The sequence below is a fragment of the Chanodichthys erythropterus genome, chromosome 16 (assembly GCF_024489055.1).
Source record: "Chanodichthys erythropterus isolate Z2021 chromosome 16, ASM2448905v1, whole genome shotgun sequence".
NCBI classification, from domain to species: Eukaryota; Metazoa; Chordata; class Actinopteri; order Cypriniformes; family Xenocyprididae; genus Chanodichthys; species Chanodichthys erythropterus.
Window position 1 is genome coordinate 40,989,678 of NC_090236.1, and position 22,696 is coordinate 41,012,373.

Below are 22,696 nucleotides of genomic sequence, written 5' to 3' on the forward strand. Positions count from 1 at the left end.
ATTAAAAATGTTTAAATAGACTGCAGCAATCAACATTTTGTCAGAACCTCTAGTAAAGTACATGTCATTTTGTTTAGTTGTCTATTCAGAATTGTGACAGCTCCCTTAAAAAAATAAATAAAATTGTGATTCGTGATGTATCTAGAATCGTGCAGCTCTTATTTTAAAACAATATCATGTTGCATGTCCAAAACCATGGCATTACTTAGTCCAAATAACACCATCGTACTCTGTTGTTTATGTCAAAGCTGAAGAAGAAGAAGGAGAAAAAAAACCTTCAACACCCTTCACAATTCATTAAACCATTGATCAGAGTCAATGACACTTTTGTAGTGCAATAACGAGGGTTTGAGGAGTTTAACTGATCACTAAGGGAAAATGAGCTCTAGTTTGTATTCATGACTGCATTGTTAACAAACTTAGCGGAGAAAAAAAAAAAAACAACATTAGGAAATGCACTGAAAAAGAAGACAAATAGCACTGGGACAACTAAGAACATTTCGGTAACACTTACCGAAGGTTCATTAGTTAACATGAACTAATAATGAACTGCACTTCTATAGCATTTATTAATCTCTGTTAATTTCAACATTAGTGAATGCATTGTGAATAACATGAACTGCTGTATTTTTATTAAATACTGTAACAAATGTATTGCTCATGGTTAGTTCATGTTAAAAAGTGAACCTTATTGTAAAGTGTTACCAAAACTTCTCTCATCTTTCTTCACATCTAAGCAAAGGTTAAAAAATGGTTGCTTGTGCTTAAATTTTATAGAAGTTTTATGAAACTAGGGGATGTTTAATTATTTACTGAGCCTCAAGTCATTCGAAACCTGTATGAATTTCTCTCATCTGTTGAACAAAACAGAAGAACAGCTAGTTTCTGCTCCCCATTGAGTCATAGTAGAGAAATAAAAATACTATGGAAGTCAAAGGGGACTAGAAACATATCTGCTTTTGTGTTCAACAGAAGAAAGAAATGCATACAGGTTTAGAACAACATGAGGCTGAGAAAATGACAAAAATTTTGGGTGAACTATACCTTTAAATGCCAGAGGCAGAGCAGCTAAAACCAAGGAAATAATAATAATAATCAAATCTCTCTCTCTCTCTGCATTATGGCTATAGTTTTACTACTGGATTGTGCTGCCATCATGTGGTAGAATGATGCATTGCAATGAGTGGATTTTTAGAGCTCAAAAGTAGAAAGAAAAAACTGTAAATAATAACAATTGAATATTTGAATTATTAGCACCAGGCTGTAAAAAATGAACGCTTCCATTTGGTACATCTTTTATTAGAAAACATTGTCATCCCACAATTAATCTTACAGTAATTCCAAAGGATCATAGTTTTGAATCAGTAAAAGATCAGCAGATAAACCACAAGACACTGTATGCACCTCTCAAACAGAACCAAGGCACTGTACAAGCTTTAAAATAAGACAGACTCTGAGATCTGCTGGCCATTTCCAGGCGATAACCAGAGATGAAAAAGTCTGAACACATCTATATTACTCAAATGCAGAAAAACAAAATCCCAGCCCTCGGATTATGATCAAATGTATGAAGCTAGTGGTCATTCTCAACCCTACAAGAGCGTCAGCACAGAAATGGAAATCCAGTGATTGTAAAAGAAAACGAACAACCTGTGATTATCACCTGGTGTTTCTTTGCCCCCTCCAAATCCCCTAAAAACATCAATTTAATCCTGTAGGGCTAAAAGAACCAGTTTCCATTAACTGAATGTCATTATGAATCATTTTAATGTGAAGAAAGCATGAACCGACATTAGACTGTCACAACACTACTGGAGCTTTATCAGAGACTTATCTTCTGCAGAACAGAAAAATCTTCAGCTGTGCTTAAGTCGAGCGAATAGCTTGTTCCTGAGTTAAAAGCTCTTCTGATGAGGAGTGATGCGATTTAAACATTACGGAAACACCAGAATCAACAGATGACACTAACTCAACTGTGCTTCCAAGTCTGACTATAATGACTTTGTCACCGACGGTCTGCATCTCATGTTTCAGGATTTCACAATCCTCTTCATGAGAGCGAGTCAGTGCCCGATCCTACAGCCGAGAGGGACGTTTATCAAAACTGCGCACATGCACTTGAGTTACTCCCTATGGAAGGTTTGCTCGAGTGGAACTGGTGTTGTTTATGGCAAACGCAGGATGGTTGTAGGGGGTTAAACATCAAAAGTGCCTGGAAAGAGGAGACGTCGTTTACCCAGAACCCCCACAACCGCTCAGGTACAAAAGAAAGGATTTTGCATTAATTCTGTTCAAGTCAAGTTCAGTACGAATGTCAACCCATTCCTGGAGGATAGGCTTGGTTTAAAAAGGGTGAAGAAAAGACGACTCTTTGAACAGAGTCCCCTCTCCTTCGGTCGCAGAGCGTCAGCTCAAAGCTCTATGCGTGCGTCACCACCTGACAGGAAGAAGAGCAGAAACAGGCGCAAATTAAGCAGATAATTAAAGGAAGGATTTGGCACTTTCCACGATGAGGCTGAGTGTTGTTGTTATGTTACATTTATAAAGAGATATGTTAGATAAACTTAATATTTATGCACTACCATTCAAAAGTTTGGAGTCAGTGAGATTTGCTTTTGTTTTTTTGAAAGAAATGAATACTTTTATTTATCATGAACGCATTAAAATTGATCAAAAGTGACAGTAAAAACATCTACGTCTGTCAAATACATGCTGTTCTTTTGAACTTCCTACGTTTCCACAAAATATTAAACAGTACAACAAATCAACAGTGTTTCTTTAGGAGCAAATCAGCATATTAGAATGATTTCTGAAGGATCATGTGACACTGAAATTCAGCTTTGATCATTACAGCTTCCTATAAATTCACATAGAAAACAGTTATTTAAAATTGTAATAATATTTCAAAGTTTTACTGTATTTCTATATAAAATAAATGCAACTTCTTTCAAAACACATTAAAAAGATCTTACAGACTCCAAATTTTTAAACAATAGTGTATAATGATAATAAACTTTATTTTATATAGCGCCTTTAAAAGTTACATCTCAAAGTGCTTCACAGAAACATATAAATACAATAAAAGAGAGAAAGAAAACATACATTAGAGCAAAATTAAGAGAGAAAGATGGATTTATATTTTATTTATATATATAAAATAATGTCAAGTTTTATGTATGTTGAATAGATATTCATTGTAAAGAAAAACTGAATTGAATTACTGAAATGTTGAGTTAAGTCATTTTAATTTTAGGGCCGTCAAACAATTAATCGCGAATAATCGCATACAAAATAAAGGTTTGCATAATACATGTGTGAGTAATGTGTGTAATTAATATGTATATATAAATACACACAAATTAATGTATATATTTAAGAGAAATATGTTATTTATGTACAAAATATTTATATAATAATTATATAAATAAATACATATACTTGTAAATATTTCTCAAATATATAGATGAATGTGTTTGTATTTATATATACATATTAATTACACACAGTACACCCACATATATTATGCACACTCAAACTTTTATTTTGTATGCGATTAATTGTTTGACGACCCTACATGATTTCCCCCATCAAAACAAAAGCAACATTACTTTTTAATTGTGAAACCAGAGAAATAACACAATGTGGACCCTTAAATGTCGAATAAATACAATGTTTACATTCTACATATTTTATTTATTTTATAAGACATGCAGGGTTGCAAAAAAAGTACAGTATAATTAATTTTAATGAAGTTGATGAACAATATTATTAAGAATTTAAATTCTTATTATGCACAATAATCGTGGAAAGTGCCATTCACAGATTACAACATGTCAGTGATGTCCACGAGACACTAAAGGAAGAGGACAGATCAGTCTCACCTGGGTGTTTTGTTTCTGTTGTCGGATCTGGGTCTGGGGCGCTTCTCCCTTTCTCTCCCAGGAAGTTGTTGTAGATTCTCTTTAGCTCCTGGTCATAGTCGCTCCACTCGGCTACGATACGCACAGCCGCCTGCAGCTTCGGCTCTTTTGTCTGCGGGTTGTTGCACTATGACAGACAAATGCAAAGTGTCAATTAATGTCCACAAACATGACAAGAAAACCCTGAAAACATGAGTTTTGGTTGTGCAGAAAGCAATGGACCTACCAAATCTATAGTCTTGGCTTTCTTTTTAGAAGCATCATCACACCAGGTCTCACACCAGAGCCACTCCTGAGGAAGTGACTTGATTGGCACCTGGTGGATCATGTTGTTGGGCAGATCCTGAGAGAGGGAAACAAACAATCAATCACAGTGATGAAGCCTGTTCTGTGTGGGAACTGATGGAGGACAAGAGCTGAAGAACGAACGCCCACCTGGTCCAGGTTGGACAGGCTGTTGGGGTCTTGACTCAGACCCTGGTACTGGCCTCTCAGTCGGTCTCCAGCTGCGATCTTCCTGAACTTCTTCAGATCCACCACATATAGAGCACTGTGGAGCACACACACACACAAACCATGTCACATTAGTTTATATAGCGCTTTATACAAAATAGATCGCCTCAAAGCAACTTCAAACAAATAAAGGCATAGTTCACCCTAAAATGACCATTAATGCATCATTTATTTACACTGGTGTTGTTCTGTTTGCTCTTCTTTCTTATTCAGACTACAAAAGGAGATTTTTAAATAATATCCAGGGTGAGTTGGAGTGAACTGCAGCGCTAACATAGTCTCATGACCATGCAGTCGCGTGTGTTGAGCACGTGAACTCAATCAGAGACATACACAGCAAAATCCCCAGAGTTAAATCAACTCTGCTCAGAGTACATATGGTCCCTCTCTAAACAGTGTTACAGTAACACTGAAGCAGAGTTAAAGTTAATGAGATAATTAAGCAATTAATTAAGCGATGAATGAGCATTAGTGATGAACACCTGCTGTTAACAAGCAGAATCACTGAAGAAAAGACAATCCTCCTCTGCTGAGATCTTGAGACACATAATGCATTTTATCTTCAGTTGATTTCATCTAAGACTATGACTGAAGTCAGTTGTAGTTCTTGTGTTTCTCTTTTCTTCAGTGATTCTGCTTGTTAACAGCAGGTGTTCATCACTAATGCACAATAATCACTTAATGAATTGTTTAATTATTTCCTTAACCTTAACTCTGCTTCAGTGTTACTTTAACACTCTGAGGTCTGACGGTATCGCCGGCGATACCACCGCGTTTTTTTCTTACCAGTGTGAAAGAGACTCAAAATACTCCGTTAATGTTGCACATACAATTAAGAGTTATACACCATTTTCATCTGTTGAATATCTTCTTTCATTTGTGTACACTCAGAGTAAAAACAGAATGTTGTGTTTTTTGTAAAATAAAGAAAGCTAACATGATGCGTGAAAGTTGTTTTCACTAACATGAAAGTCCAATTTGATAGTTCTCAGAAAATGAACTGTAACTTATGAATACTAATGACAAAAAAAATGACACTTACGTCTAAAGAAACGTTGAAATGTCAGGTTTTAAATCGCATAAGTCAGATCGAAAACAAACATTCTGTGTTTATGTAATCTGTATGAAAAGAGAGCCATGTCAGAAGTCAGTGATTCAGCTCATTATCCGCTAATGCGGCCACGCCCACGGAGCCAGCGCTATTCAGACGCAAATTCAGAGGCAATACATGCATACATCGTCTCAATCATGTATTTGTCTTGAAAAGTGTTTATTTGGATGGTAAAGCCATGGTTAGCGATCTCTAGAAGAAATGCAGTTAGTTCCTGGTTCTTCTTCTTCTTTATATGGATTTGTGGCCTAAAGGTGTACAGAGAGCACCCTCCGGCTGCAAGTATGAATTGTATCCAGCACTCATAGTGATGATATATAGAATAAATATAGAATAAATATTACTCCTCTGTATAGAAATTTGACATAAACATATAAGAATCCATCAATATTTCTCCAAATGTGCATGCTTTTAAGCTAAAAGCCTATATGAAATGCCATAGAGGTAACATAATTGTTCAGACACTTTGCATCACAGAAATACATTATATTTTTAAGAATATAATAGAATAACATTATTTTAAATTGAGCTGAGACATGATTACAGAGGGTTTTTTCAAAGCCTACCTGACTGAAAGGCCTCATTAATATGCAAGTCGTTTCAGGTCATTATTATGCGATTCTTTTGTCTTCTCAGGTCTAAATGGCCCATTATTCATGCAGATTCACACCTCCACACATACTGTGTTTCTTGACAAAAAGTGACTTACAAAAACTAAATCAATATATTGTTTTATATGAAGGAGTAGGCAGCATAATTTTTACATAATTCTGAAGCAAAAACTAGTCTACAACCTCCAATACCCAGAAGTCTTGTGAACACAGATTTAATATACTAAAAATGAAAAAAGCACAAATGTCAGGGCATGTCAAAACTTCTCCAGGCCCCAAATCAGCCTCAGACTCCAGAGGGTTAACACTATTCAGAGAGGGACCATATGTACTCTGAGCAGTGCTGATTTAACTCTGGAGATTTTGCTGTGTATCTGTTGAGTATATGAACTCAATGGCCAATCAGAGGTGGTTAAAAATCCACTCAACATCGCTCAAAATTAGAGATGTTCCGATACCCCTTTTCCATTCCCGATACCGATTCCGATACCTGAGCTCAGGGTATCAGTCGATACCGAGTACTGATCCAATACCAGGGTGCAGGGCTCTGAACCGGTTCAAGGAACGAAAACGAAAACCGGAAACGAGCGAAATTTTGACCGGAACGTGACCAGAAACGGAAACTGAATCAGATTCAGGCTCAGCTGTCATGTCATCATAGGTTAGGTAAATTACAATGGCAATGCCCTGGCATTAGTTTTTCCGATGATATACGTCACCATTAGGCCTACATTTGAGTAAAAATGAATGTCAAGTAGGCTAATATGCAGCTTGTTGTGCGTTTTGAAACCAGCGAAAATGATAGGATATGTAGAACATGAGTTCACACAGCCACATCTCGCACACGCAGCGGTTCAGAATAAAACTATAGGCTAACATAACACATATACAACAAAAGGGAATATTTAGGCCTATAGGCTACGCAAAATATTTCACCATATAATTAGGTCTACATATTAACAAATCGAAAGTGGTTCATTGTGGTGCACTCCAGCGATCTAGGAAAGGAAACAGACATTCTGCTTGTTTTCGTTATTTAAATGTCTTTTGTAAATGTATGAATTATGTCTGGCTTTTAAATTACGACCATAAACCATAAATTACAAAGTACAGTTTAGGAAAAAACGTTCCAGTGGTCGCGCCGGCGCCTCATGCGCATGCACACAAATTCTTGCAATGCTTACTTGATATCGCAGCTGTTAAATATTAAAATTAAATACAATCAACCAAACATATAAAACTTGACACTGCTCAATTCAATTCTGTAATACAATCTGCCGTCCTGTGACCACCGCCTGACTGTGCGGTTATGTGAAGAATGATGTCGATAATGCGAGTGAAGTACAAAGCTTACATAATAAATAGTCTAATAGTTTAGTATTCGTCTCAAAAAGGAAACAGTGCCGAATGAGAGAGGTAGGCTTCAGATTCACTTTAAATTTATTCGTTTAACATCTTATTTAGTTTTATTTCTAATAAATAACCCTGTTTTTCACTTCTTCGCTGCTCTAAACAGTGGTTGCTTATGGCAACACAGCACAACTTCCTGTGTTTGCATTCTGAGAAGAACTGATTTCCGATTTGCTGCGTTAAGCAAAGATAGCGGGCACAACTAGATATTGTTTAAGAAAATGGTATCGGATCGGTACATGAGTTAAATTACTCGCCGATACAATGCCAGAATTTTTTTTGGTATCGGTGGTATTTCCGGAATCGGAACGACCTACTCAAAATACTAGGTGGAAATGCTGGTATCGTCACATTTTTTAAATATCAGTACTTTTGACAACACTAATCATGAGCCATTTTAAACTCCCAAAATGATTCTGTTTGATATATATCATCATTTAAAATTGCAGTAGATGAAAACACCCTTCTTACCTGATGTGGTATTTACGTCCTGCCAAGTGACTGGCCCAGTAGCCGGACTTCCAGAAACGGTATCCGTCCATCTCTCTTCGGCTCTCACAGAAAGGCGTGTAACCGTACGGCGCCCCCTCCAGATCAAAGTCCCGCAGCTCCTTCAGGTCGGTGCGAACTATCTGTAGGACACATTGATTTTTGAGTAATTTTTTAAACCTGCATTTCACACACGAAATGAAATATTATAATAATTTTATTTATTGTTTATATTTAAACTCCAACTGTATTTTTCTTCACCCAAAGGTGGCAGCAGTGCATCATCCGATGAGTAAAGTGCATGATGCTCTCACTCTGGATTACAACTGCTGTGACTGTAAATGAGTGATCTTTCTGTACATAAACGTGCGAAAATAATCTATTAAATAATGCATTGCTCTGTTTCTGTACCTGATCCGCATCTACAAAGAGGAACTTATCCACAGCCAGGGGGAAGAGCACATCGAGAAACAGGATCTTATATCCCCAGATGATCCTTTGCTTTTCTGTCTGCTGGTGAAGCCATCGTGGCCATTTATACTGCACCAGCTCGTACTGGAAACCATACTTCTCTGCCATATATGGAATAAACTCCTGTAAGAGACCGTTCAAAAGTTTGTAGTCAGTAAGGCCCTGCTGTTAAGATGCGTTTTGGTTGATCGGATCACAAGTGAACGACGCTAAATACAACCAAAATGCATCTTAATACCAGCTGTAAAACATATTTTTAAAAAGAAATTAGCACTTTAATTCAGCAAGGATGTATTTAATAGATTGAAAGTGACAGATTTAAATCTTGAACCCAGTACCTTAAAAGTTGGAGACAGGTAGTTTTTGAGGAACCAGAACTTGACGGGTGTCTTGGTGTGTTTGAGCACAGACAGCATCATTATCCTGCAGAGGCAGAGAGAGGTCAAAGGTCAACACAGTGAACGGCCACAGAAGAGTTATGAGAATGACCTTCTAAACTGAGCTGCATTACACAACCAATAACACTGCCGCTAATAAGATACGGCAAGTCTAGAGATCAGCATTTCAAATCAGGCCTATTTCCTCAAAAAAACAACAACTTTATATAAGGAAAATGTCACAAAAAGTCAAGATGTGACCCAAGCCAGGCGGTCATGCAAAGTTATTGCATTTTCTTAATATGTGAAATTAGAAGATGTATGGGTGTCATTTTCAGCATCACATAAGGATATACACAAGAGGACTTGTCTGTATTACATGTCAAAGCTGTAGCAATAAGATATCATTGTTTAAGAATGATTTTTAAAGTCATATATTTGTCACAGCAGAAATGTCAGGATCCACTTGAGAACATGAACAGGGCTTTACGCCAACATTGTTTTTTGTCGATGCAAACAACGGCAGCCCTGAGAGACTTTACTCAGAGCCAGAATATTTTTAATATAACTCTGATTGTGATTGTCTGTAAGAAGACACCTTGGATGGCTTGAGGGTGAGTAAATGTGGGATAATTGTCATTTGCATCTCTTGAATATTCAAGCAGAATACCTTAATTTCACATTGGGGTAAAAAAAAAAATATATATTTTTGCTTTACAAAATCCTAGTGAAAAGCATCTGTGTTACCTGAGGAACCTCTCGTACAAGTGACCGGAAGCCACGGAGAAAATGTTGATGACGTCGTCTTTCTCCTGTTTGGGCTCTTCTGGCTTTGAAGCACCAGTAAATCCTCTGAAAGAGAGAAAGAAAGAACCATTGAGTTGACAAATATTGTAAATGAGTGCTGAAGTAGAGCTGAAGAGAGCTGGTGGGTTCGTGTACCTGGTTAGAGATGTCCAGAATCCAGAGTCGTCCTCATGGGTACCATCACTGAGAAGCTCCTCGTTCATCATATCAGGCTTTTTCTGCACCTGCGAACATGATATAGGGCAACAGAATATATGCATTAAATCCCATCGCACTAATGCTGAGCGCACGCATGCTGGTTTGAGATTAATATGGTAATTCTTCATTCACAGACAGGCGGACTGCTGAAAAAAAATAATGAGTAAAAACAATTGGAGTTACTAGCTAGCTTGGAATTGCATAATAATGCATGGTTTAAATGCAATGGAAGAATAACAAAATAATGTTAAGAAAATAAATGTAAGAACGACTTCCTTGCTAGCAAGAATGAATTAAAAATATGCAAACCACCCACTTAAAAAAAAGTTGGTGATTCGCCTACACTTTTTGAAAGAAGTTACATTTTTACATTCAGCCAGAATGCTTTAAATGAACATAAAGTAACAGTAAAAACATTTAGAATGATTTCTATTTCAAATAAACACTGTTAATTCTATTCATCAAGTCTTGACAAAATGTATCATGTTTTCCACAAATATATTAAGAAGCACAAACATAATATATGATAATATTTAGATTTGTTTTTTTCCTGAAGAATCATGTGACACTGGAGGAATGTAAAGTCAGAATTGTGATATAAAGTCAGAATTGCGAGTTATAAAGTCAGAATTGTGTGATATAAAGTCAGAATTGTGTGATATAAAGTCTGAATTGCGAGTTATAAAGTCAGAATTGTGTGATATAAAGTCTGAATTGTGAGATATAAAGTCAGAATTGTGTGATATAAAGTCAGAATTGCGTGATATAAAGTCTGAATTGCGAGTTATAAAGTCAGAATTGTGTGATATAAAGTCAGAATTGTGAGATATAAAGTCAGAATTGTGTGATATAAAGTCAGAATTGTGTGATATAAAGTCAGAATTGTGTGATATAAAGTCAGAATTGTGTGATATAAAGTCAGAATTGTGTGATATAAAGTCAGAATTGCGAGATATAAAGTCTGAATTGTGAGATATAAAGTCAGAATTGTGTGATATAAAGTCTGAATTGCGAGATATAGTCAGAATTGTGAGATATAAAGTCAGAATTGTGAGATATAAAGTCAGAATTGTGAGATATAAAGTCAGAATTGTGAGATATAAAGTCAGAATTGTGAGATATAAAGTTAGAATTGTGAGATATAAAGTCAGAATTGTGTGATATAAAGTCAGAATTGTGTGATATAAAGTCTGAATTGTGAGATATAGTCAGAATTGTGAGATATAAAGTCAGAATTGTGTGATATAAAGTCAGAATTGTGAGATATAAAGTCTGAATTGTGAGATATAAAGTCTGAATTGTGTGATATAAAGTCAGAATTGTGTGATATAAAGTCAGAATTGTGAGATATAAAGTCAGAATTGTGAGATATAAAGTCAGAATTGTGAGATATAAAGTCAGAATTGTGAGATATAAAGTCAGAATTGTGAGATATAAAGTCTGAATTGCGAGATATAAAGTTAGAATTGTGAGATATAAAGTCAGAATTGTGTGATATAAAGTCAGAATTGTGTGATATAAAGTCAGAATTGTGTGATATAAAGTCAGAATTGTGAGATATAAAGTCTGAATTGTGAGATATAAAGTCAGAATTGTGTGATATAAAGTCAGAATTGTGTGATATAAAGTCAGAATTGTGAGATATAAAGTCAGAATTGTGAGATATAAAGTCAGAATTGTGAGATATAAAGTCAGAATTGTGAGATATAAAGTCTGAATTGCGAGATATAAAGTTAGAATTGTGAGATATAAAGTATGAATTGTGAGATATAAAGTCAGAATTGTGAGATATAAAGTCTGAAATGTGTGATATAAAGTCTGAATTGCGAGATATAAAGTTAGAATTGTGAGATATAAAGTCAGAATTGTGTGATATAAAGTCAGAATTGTGTGATATAAAGTCAGAATTGTGTGATATAAAGTCAGAATTGTGAGATATAAAGTCAGAATTGTGAGATATAAAGTCTGAATTGTGTGATATAAAGTCAGAATTGTGTGATATAAAGTCAGAATTGTGTGATATAAAGTCAGAATTGTGTGATATAAAGTCAGAATTGTGAGATATAAAGTCTGAATTGTGTGATATAAAGTCTGAATTGTGTGATATAAAGTCAGAATTGTGAGATATAAAGTCTGAATTGTGTGATATAAAGTCAGAATTGTGTGATATAAAGTCAGAATTGTGTGATATAAAGTCAGAATTGTGAGATATAAAGTCAGAATTGTGTGATATAAAGTCAGAATTGTGTGATATAAAGTCAGAATTGTGAGATATAAAGTCAGAATTGTGAGATATAAAGTCAGAATTGTGAGATATAAAGTCAGAATTGTGAGATATAAAGTCTGAATTGCGAGATATAAAGTTAGAATTGTGAGATATAAAGTCAGAATTGTGAGATATAAAGTCAGAATTGTGAGATATAAAGTCTGAAATGTGTGATATAAAGTCTGAATTGCGAGATATAAAGTTAGAATTGTGAGATATAAAGTATGAATTGTGTGATATAAAGTCAGAATTGTGTGATATAAAGTCAGAATTGTGTGATATAAAGTTAGAATTGTGAGATATAAAGTCAGAATTGCGAGATATAAAGTCAGAATTGTGAGATATAAAGTCTGAAATGTGTGATATAAAGTCTGAATTGCGAGATAAAGTCAGAATTGTGAGATATAAAGTCTGAAATGTGTGATATAAAGTCTGAATTGCGAGATAAAGTCAGAATTGTGAGATATAAAGTCTGAAATGTGTGATATAAAGTCTGAATTGCGAGATAAAGTCAGAATTGTGAGATATAAAGTCTGAAATGTGTGATATAAAGTCTGAATTGCGAGATAAAGTCAGAATTGTGAGATAGTTATAAAGTCGCAGTCACCTTTTTTATTTTCTTTATTTAGTGGCGGAAACACACGGAAACTGGCAAGTGAGGTTAATTTTGACTGCCAACTTTTGATGAGAAACCAATAATCCAAACCCTGAGACAAGCACTGCTGCATAAAGAAACACATTCCCAATGGCCCATGCTGTATACTTAAAGCCACAACGTGTCAAAAATTCAGATATATATAAACACACACTCATTCTTAATCCACCCACAGCCCCACGGGAAGCAGCACACCTCACATCGGACACTCGCCCACACACCTGCTGACATGTGACAGCCTGTCAGATATTAGAGCATATACTGGAAACGTGAAGACACTCTCGCTCTCCATCTCTCCAGTCCAGCAGAAGAGGAAGGAATATATCACAGCCGCCCAAGAACATTCATCTCCGCTAATACCCTCAGACTTGTGACCTCACCCCGACACCTGATCCAGACACACATTACTTACTTTCACTTTAATGATCTTGCTCTTGAAGCTGTTGAGGACGACGATTAAATCATCAGCTTCGGCGGGAGAGTCCGTGCCATCGTGACTGCGACAGGGGAATTAAAATAGTGAACCGACCAATCAAGTGAAGAGACAGAAGTACATTCAGAAAGACAGACATGTGACATGTGTGCCATAATAATAGGGTACCTGTAGATTTTGTAGATATCATCCGACCTGCCTTTCCGCAGTCTGAGCATCCAGGCTCCTGGGTTTGCTTTCAGCTGGAAATAACCCTGTTACAGACGATCACAGAAAGGGAAAGTGACTTCTGAGACACTTATCGAGGCAATTATTTTTCCCAGATGCGTGTGACGTGCACTCACCAGGTTGGCCATGACGATGGTGTCGACTCTGACGGGGTCAGACGCAGTGCCCAGAGTGAACTGCAGCCCGCGGGGCGGCTGACCTGTCGTTACGTCAAAACAATGACCCTCCAGTAATAAATATTCCAACTCGTACTCAGCGGCCACGACACCGTCAACCTGCACAGAAGAGCAGTGATGGGAATAATGGCGTTATAAACAGCGTTACTTTTTCCAGTAACGAGTAATCAAACAAATTACTTTTCCCCCGTTACAACGCCGTTACCACTACTGACAATAAAATGCGGCATTACTATAGTTGAGCTGCCTGAAGCGGTTTTCATCCGAGTATGCTCTCTCTCAGCCATAGGACCTGCAAAGTTTTTTCTCTGGTGTGTGTGTTGGGGTGGGACGCATGCTAACTGATGATGATTTGTGTGTGACTAGAGATTATGACCTGCAAAGCGTTTTATTGTAAAGAAATGGTACGGGTTAGTCATACTCAAATATAATTTTAAACCCATAATAATGTACGATGCTCAGTGTGTGTCTTTCAGAGCATGCAAGTTTCGGTTCATTTAGACGCGCTCCAGTTCACACGCAAGTGATCGCGCCGGCGCCACCATGTCATTATTATATTGTCTGCTATATTTGCTTCTTATTTATTAAAGGATTAGTTCACTTTTAAATAAACATTTCCTGATAATTTACTCTCCTCCATGTCATCCAAGATGTTCATGTCTTTCTTTCTTCAGTCGAAAAGAAACGATGGTTTTTGAGGAAAACATTCCAGGATTTTTCTCCATCTAGTGGACTTCAATGGCCGCCAAACAGCTGAAGGTCAAAATGTCAGTTTCAGTGCAGCTTCAAAGGGCTTTAAACGATACCAGACGAGGAATAAGGGTCTTATCTAGTGAAACGATCAGTCATTTTCGGAAAAAATACAACTGTATATGCTTTATATAAACAAATTATCGCCTTGCGCGTGCTTCCGCTTTTCGTATTCTTCAAAAAGCTTACGCTGTATGTCCTACGCCTTCCCTATTCTACTTATGGAACGAACGCGGCGCCAGTTTCGTTTTTTTCCGTAAGTAGAAAGACATGAACATCTTGCAGACCTGCCAACCTTGGAAAATTTTTTCGAGTACCAGTGTGACGGGACAGGACACGGGTTTTTTTTTTTTTTTTTTTTTGAGAATACAATACACAAAGCACAAACACACACCCTTCTTCGTTAATCTAATTTTGACTGTTAAAGTTGTATAATTTGACACAATTAAAAATTTCACTACACCTGCTCAAAAGCATTTTTTTTATTCATGATTAATATTGCATTGCATAATGTGTGCTTATACAAACTGACAACCACAAGTGAATCACATTCACATATTTAATATGGACTAAAAATTTTTGTTTGCAATTTCAAGTAGGCTCTATTTTTAACTAACCTGACAGTCGAGTCCTTTACACAGGTTTTGTAATGAAAATCAGTCTAAAATTAAGAAACCCTTAGAAAAGAGTAAACATTGAGTTAACATGTGATTCATTTAAAATACTTAATTTATTATTCCAATATCCAAATATGCTAAAATATTTGGATATTGGAATAATATTGGATATACTAAATCCAACAGAAAAAAAGTTATCTATTTGTAACATGCTGTATTTGAACAAGACAAACATTCGCTGATTAAAGGTTAGCCAATACAAACATATTTAAAGAAAACAGTAAACAGTGAATAGACAGGACCCATACGTGCAAAACGAATCGAGTATTCAAGAATATAAAGAAGTTAGTTATATAACGAGGGGTTGTGTTAACTAAAGAGTCCGCCATTTACCGAATCTTAAAAACACGGTTGGATAATTAAAAATTTTTCTGACAAAAAAATAACACAAGCAAGAACAAATTTTAAACCGCGGCAATTTTCATTTTACAATGATCTTCCCTCTCTGTGCTCGCGCGCGTTTGTGTGTATGAGACAGAGCTCGCGCAGCACTGAGACAACGGTGCTTTTAAATGTGCTAGTTTTCATACAAAATAAGTAGGCTATGTAACATAATTAGGTACTTTAGTTAGTATTAACACAATAACGCAACACATGTAGGCTATACGTTTCTCAACACTGAGAATAAATAAATAAAGGCCTGTTTCTCCAGACTCGCTCTTGTCAGTCAGTCACACATCACAGCACTTTCATAATCACTAAGCCATATAGCAATTTCAATTTTATTTAGATTTGTTGTTCAACATTACTTGAGCATTTTATACCCGTTTACCTCAAGGAGTCAGAAGTACCGTGACTGCTGCTGTCCTCGCCTGAGAATTCAGTCACTGAGACTGCAAGAGTGGATCGCGCGGGATTTTGTGTTGCTGTCGATTTGCGGTCTCTTTTTATTGATAGGCCGTATGCATTTGTCAATCATCCCCGCTTGCTATTTGGGGAAATGAACCCAGCGATATGATTGGTCAAACTCTTTCTTTTGCTGGATTTGAGTACTACGCGCGCACAGAGGACTCACCGGGTTTTTGCGTAGTATAGAGTGACAAATCGTACCAGTGTACTTTGAGGTCAAAATGCGTACTTGGTACGCAAAACGCATACATGTTGGCAGGTCTGATCTTGGATGTCATGGGGGTGAGTAAATTATCAGGAAAATTTTATTTAAAAGTGGACTAATCCTTTAAATCCAGGCAATTGGTTGATGAAACTAGAATACCCTTTGTTGTATCATGCCCAACACTGCAGAAGAGGATATGACTTCATTGTGCAAACTCTTAATTATAGTTTTTATGCAAGTCTTCTTATCGGATAAAAAAAAAAAACATTTACATCCAGCATTTTTTTATGCAATATCCCAAAATGCCCATACAAATTAGGTGTATGGATCAACGGCTAATGCAAGTGATGAGGAATGTTACCTCTTCGAGGTAGATGTTATCCAGATCGTAGCGTGTGTGGACGGACTCGACCATCCAGCTCTCTGGAGTGTTCAGATTGAGCGTAAACAACGGCGACTGAGGCATATCCAAGAACTTCGCCATCGGACCAGGAGCAAAGCTGCTGTCTGTTAAGAACGAAATCTCCGGTTCCAAGACGTATCGATAAAAGCTGAGGAGGAAAAACAAATCATGGTGAAGTTTTATCAAAAACAAACATAAAACAGCTAATTATTTATTTAGTGCTTCAGAGTGAATTATATCTTGTAAATTAAAGGTGACTCTGTGTGTCGTCAGAGACAGATTTCTCTCCTCTAACCTTTTCAGTGGGAGGTCAGAGAGCTTGGACTGGCAGTTCATGAACACTCGCAGGTTGACGTTGACCAGCTGCTTCAATACCTGAGTGGGCAAACAGGAAGTGACACGAGTCAAGGTACAAACAACCAAATGAACCGGCTCTCACCGACAGCTGCTGACTGACTGTATCTGTGAAATGTCACAGAGGGGGACCAGGTGTCCTGTGATGACTAATGCAGGTATATACACAACACATGAGACAAGCAGGACATGATCCTGGACCATCATCCTTTGGTTAACACTCCTGTCAAATAATAACGGCTCTAACATAACCCAGGGGTCAAGTTTGGGCTGGTTAGCATGGTCCAGTCCATCCACTGCAGGTACATTGGGGAACTCAACCATCTGCTTCTACATCTTGTGTAACTCATGTTAAAGGGATGCTTCACCCAAAAATGAAAATCCTGTCAGTTACTATCATGTTTTTGTTTTGTTTTAATATGCAAACTGATCATCATGATTTCAAAATAAAAGTTTAAACCCTCACTCTAAATGTGCATGTTTTGATGTCCACATATTTTTGTTGAAGAAATTACTGTGGATGCAGCATTTCTATCATAAAGAAGTGGTCAGATATTAAATATCAAGTGAACATTTGAATTAAATGTCTTTTGGCTAATATTAAACAAGTATTTGATCTGCTGTAAAGTGTAACAACACAATGGAGGGACAGAAATCTCCCAGACTTCATTTAAAATATCTTCATTTGTGTTCTGAAGATGAACGAATGTCTTACAGGTTTGGAACAACATCAGGGTGAGTAATTGATGACAGAATTTAAATTTTTGGGGTGAACTCTCCTTTAAAGTGAAGGTGTGCTGACGTTCTCACCAGGAGGAGGGGTGCCAGTTTCTGAGCATCTCTGGTCACTGGATCCACAACAGCTACAACATCGAAGTACACTTCCTCTTCCCTTGGTCTGATCTTCACAGCGCTGTGAAAAGGAATGGAGAGGAAGAAGTTGATAAATGAATTCTACAGATTTAGAGACGTCCTAACACGAGAATATGTAAGCGACGTACCTGTATCGGTCTTCTGCAAAAGTGTGCTCAATCCGGGCCTCACCTTTGGGCTGGGAGGACAGCAGGGCGTCCACCTTCATCACCAGATCGCTAGCTCTAAATCACATCACACACACATTCAGGCTAAGGCCCAATATCTACTCTACACAAGAATGAATGCAAGTGTTTTCCCACGTCGTCACATTCAGAAACGATGAACAAATTGCTGAGCAAGGATCAGCACTCTCCCCTAAAAGTGATCACCGTAAGTCGTATAGACTTGAAACTTTGAGGGATGGTAGTACTTACACAGTCTACAACATTACCAAGGCTCGTCCCGATCGGCCTGACGGGGGCGCTACAGCGGTCAAAAGTATGCAACGGCTCATAACTCCTAAACCGCTCATTGCAGGCTGTCTTATATCACTGGAATCCTTGGCTGACGCGGACAAAACATATGTTTTGGATTCAATGGGAGTTTTGTATTTTTTGAAAAACCTACTTATGCAAACTAGTTGTAGGTTTTTGGCCCAATCGGAACCAAACCAGTGCAGCGAGAATCTCTGGAGACTGACTGTCCAAATATCGATTCAACACCAAAACGTTCGAAGTGGGCCACCAAAACGGCTGTCGCTCTTTAACAGAATGAGATAATTTCACCAAAATTGGTACACATATGTACGGGTTCGGTCTGTGGTCGCTTGAAAAAGGATGTGGCAACTGGCCACTTGGTGGTGCTATAAATGAAAAAAAATTAACAAACACAAAAACGTCTATAGCTATGCAACTGTCTGTCTGACTGACTTGAAAACTGGCATGAGATGTCTTTGTCCAAGGTTTTGCGACTGTCTATGAGGACATTCACGTATCACGAAAAATGCAGCCGCCGCCAGCCAATGAAGTTTGAGCAGCTATGAGGCAAGGTTAACAGAGGCCGATCGGAAATAATCTTGCTGGGCCTGTTTGATTCGCGGCGCTAGAGGTGAGAATAAATTTGAAAGAAATCATCCTGTGTGTGATTTTTTTGCACACAGCCAACAACATTCATAACAAATGGTAGATCTCTTCATTCTGAGCAACTTTGCCTCTAGGATCGCCACTGTCAATCGAATCGTTCTTTAAATATTTAACTAGTCCTAGGTTTTTGGTTCAACCTTGATAACTGTTAAAAAGCTTTAAAACATATGTGACCCTGGACCACAAAACCAGTCATAAGTGTCAATTTTTCTGAATTAATAATCTTTCCATTGATGTATGGTTTGTTAGGATAGGACAATATTTGGTTGAGATACAATTATTTGAAAATCTGGAATCTGAGGGTGCAAAAAAATCAAAATACTGAGAAAATGGCCTTTAAAGTTGTCCAAATGAAGTCCTTAGCAATGCATATCCACTCACAAATACAGTTTTAATATATTTACAGTAGGAAATTTACAAAATATCTTCATGGAACATGATCTTTACTTAATATCCTAATGATTTCTGGCATAAAAGAAAAATCCATAATTTTGACCCATACAATGTATTGTTGACTATTGCTACAAACATAACCATGTGACTTATGACTGGTTTTGTGCTCCAGGGTCACATGTTTCCTCAGTAAACTGCCTGTAAATGGTCTTTTCCATCTGTAATCAAGATGGTTACAGGCTTGCTAAATAAAATACCTTTTTATGCATTTGCTTAAAGGCCTTAAAGCGCTTGAACCCTGATAATTGCTGCTCGCAGCTATATTGTTATTTATTTTTGTCACTTTCATTGACGCACATAATAGAGAGAGGATAAGAAACTAGATCCGAACCGGTATTGTCCACAAGAGCGCCACCAAACTCTCTCACAGAGACCCAGATTCAAGCGCTGATAAAGACCATCTCCGCCTCCTCTATTACAGTCAACACTTCAATAATCAGCCCTCTAAAAGTTTACTGAGAGGATAATGAACATGGTGTCACCGACTCAGTCTGCTCTTCCAGTAAATACACATAAAACGCAACGTTTATTACGTCTCCGTCTTCAGGGCAGACCGACACACTTCATTAAGAGGAAGTAATTACTGCAGAGAGTACATGTGTAATGCATCGTAATCCTCCCACCGTTCTGACATGGAGCTCTGCTATTGGTTATACATGAATACATGAACTGGATTGGTCTATACCTATCCTCTACCATGCCCAGCTGCTGAATCTTGCCCTTGATACGCTCCCCTGAGGTCTTTAGGATAATGCTCTCCAGAAGCAAAAAATCATCCTGGTTAAAGACCTCCCCTTCTTCCAATGGACCAATGATCTGCAGAGAAAAACAGGAAGCTAAATAAGAGCAGATTTCACAGTATCATAAGTCTTGCTATCACCTAACTTACTCTTCCATTACTGATCACAGCTCTCTGGCCCTTCTTCAGCTTGAGGACGTCCTGGCAGTAGGCAGAGTGAGCCAACAGGAAGTTCACATTAGGGGACTCGTATGCACTCTTAAACAGAGGAACATCCATGCCCTGTAGTGCAGAAGGATCTTGTTAGATTGGCTCTATATTAAATTCTGCAGTTTAAAAGTGACATTCGCAGCAGCAACAGTGAAATAACCCTGAGCAAATAATCCATCACAACTGTAAACCAATTACAACAGAGCTTATTTTACCCCCACAGCAAACTCTGCAATGTCACTCCCTCCGTAAAGAGCCTGTGCCGTCTCTTCTTTAGCCATTTTGGTGATGAAGTTTTTGGCGTTGTTGGAGGTTTGGGTCTGCATAGCTGACCATATGGCTCGAGCAATCCGGCTGTTCTCATTAGAGGCGTTCCCGCTGGGATTATTGATCATTCCTAATCGTACATTATTACTGGTTTTCTAAAGATAAAAGAGAAAATAAATTATGGTTAGTTCAGACTTGTTTTTCCCACTCTGTGATACATATTTAAAGGTTAGAGTTGCATAAATGGAGCAGTTATATAAATGGCATATCCAGTGTTGTTACTGATTACTAACACTAATGAAAAATTAAGTGAAATAAAGCTGAAAAAAACTATATATAAATATTGATATAAAAAAACAATGATATATGTTGCCTTGGCAATTAACTGAAATACTAAAACTGATTATTAAAACTGTAATACAAAACAAAATAGATCCAAAAAGAAATTGATTGATTAATGAAAATTATTCAGCAAAACATGTCAATCCTTGAGTTTACATATGCATGTCTAAAATGAACATTCACCAAGAAAATGCCAAGAAAAAAATATTCCTAACAATGTGAATGCAGCAAAAATACAATAAAATAATTAAAATAAAATTATATTTGTGCTGAAATGTGCCACTAAATACATTTTAAATTATATTCAAATAAATCACAAATTAAATTTGTATAAAAACTGATATACAAAATTATGGAAGAATAAATTGAACTGTCCAGTGTGAATTTCCACTATTTTCCTAATATATATATATATATAAAAATTTGGATTGTTCTAGAAAAAGAGTTCTAGAAAATTGCAGAAAGTTCTCAACAGTCCAGAAAGTTTTAGTTGTTCCTATTTGTTACTTTTTAAAAACTTTTTAAAGGAATTATGGCCTTTTTCATTAAACTTTTGCAAAAAACATTGATTAATTCAGGATACAGGAAAACTTTTATTTGAAAAGTAGTCAAAAAGTTATGACCTTATTGTGCAAACACATACAGTTCTGGTCAAAAGATTGGAAATGTGACTATTTTTAATGTTTTTTAAAAAAAAGGTCACATAAAGGCTGCATTTATTTGATCAAAAATACAGAAAAATCTTTAAAATTGTGAAATATTATTACAATTTAAAATAATGGTTTTCTATTTTAATATAAGTTAAAATATAATTTATTTCTGTGATCAAAGCTGAATTTTCAGCATCATTACTCCAGTCTTCAGTGTCACATGATCCTTCAGAAATCATTCTAATATGATGATTATTTATTCATTCATTTAAGATATTTATTTAAGATATACATGTATTTAAGATATAAATCTTTTCTAACAAAATAAATCTTTATCTCTTTTTATCAATTTAACACATCCTTGATGAATAAAAGTATTAATATCTTTCATAAAAAAACAAAACAAAAACAAATTTCTGACCACAAACTTTTGAACAATAGTATATATTGTTAGAAAATATTTCTATTTCAAATTAATGCTGTTCTTTTTACTATTTATTCATCAAAGAATCCTGAAAAAAGTATCACAGGTTATAAAATAATATTAAGCAGCACGACTGTTTCCAACATTGACAATAAATCATCATATTAGAATGATTTCTGAAGGATCATGTGACACCGAAGACTGGAGTAATGACTTGCATGACAGAAATAAATTATATTTTAAAGTATATTAAAATAGAAAACCATTATTTTATAACATAATATTTTTTCTGTATTTTTCTGTACAGCTAACACTGACGTGAACTGGCTCAGTGACACTGGCCTACCATGTGACGTATCGCATCATACAGCAGCTGGCGTCCCGAGGGCTGGTCAAAGTCTCCTACTACCCAGAAAGTCACTGGACGGATGATGCCATCATCTGCAAGTCAGTGAAGAGCAGACACATGAGCTAAAGGAAATTACACAGCCAAGGCATGCCGTTTCCTCATGCAGTCTAAAGAGGTGAGTGGAAATGACGTGAGGAACTGAAAGGACTCTCGCTTTAACAATCGAAAAGGTGTTTCTGAAGTGCCCAAGCGGCACACAAAGACAGACAGGCAATTTCAACACAGATATAAACCTGTAAATGTCTGTAAAAGAAAGATATTACAGGGGGCCACAGGATAGGAGGAGATTCTCTTTCATCCAT

General features: G+C 36.7%; 1 protein-coding gene across 2 annotated transcripts in view; it reads right to left on the reverse strand.

Annotated features, from left to right (window-relative positions):
• Positions 1-1,288: 1,288 nt before the first annotated feature.
• uggt1 (UDP-glucose glycoprotein glucosyltransferase 1) overlaps positions 1,289-22,696 on the reverse strand; it is a 40,498-nt gene continuing 19,090 nt past the window's right edge. Inside the window, exons 21-40 of one of the 2 annotated variants that reach the window (XM_067362655.1) lie at positions 22,332-22,426; positions 20,518-20,724; positions 20,243-20,374; positions 20,039-20,169; positions 17,905-18,000; positions 17,714-17,816; positions 16,845-16,924; positions 16,508-16,697; positions 13,606-13,764; positions 13,430-13,515; positions 13,241-13,325; positions 9,845-9,933; positions 9,650-9,754; positions 8,864-8,948; positions 8,466-8,648; positions 8,037-8,197; positions 4,356-4,470; positions 4,147-4,263; positions 3,882-4,047; positions 1,289-2,437 (exon numbers count right to left, since the gene is read on the reverse strand). In XM_067362655.1, the coding sequence (XP_067218756.1) occupies positions 2,412-2,437; positions 3,882-4,047; positions 4,147-4,263; positions 4,356-4,470; positions 8,037-8,197; positions 8,466-8,648; positions 8,864-8,948; positions 9,650-9,754; positions 9,845-9,933; positions 13,241-13,325; positions 13,430-13,515; positions 13,606-13,764; positions 16,508-16,697; positions 16,845-16,924; positions 17,714-17,816; positions 17,905-18,000; positions 20,039-20,169; positions 20,243-20,374; positions 20,518-20,724; positions 22,332-22,426 (2,411 nt within the window). In that variant the 3' untranslated portion in view covers positions 1,289-2,411. Of the gene's footprint in view, positions 2,438-3,881; positions 4,048-4,146; positions 4,264-4,355; positions 4,471-8,036; positions 8,198-8,465; positions 8,649-8,863; positions 8,949-9,649; positions 9,934-13,240; positions 13,326-13,429; positions 13,516-13,605; positions 13,765-16,507; positions 16,698-16,844; positions 16,925-17,713; positions 17,817-17,904; positions 18,001-20,038; positions 20,170-20,242; positions 20,375-20,517; positions 20,725-22,331; positions 22,427-22,696 lie in introns of both variants that reach the window. The other variant, XM_067362654.1, reaches the window with a different exon arrangement.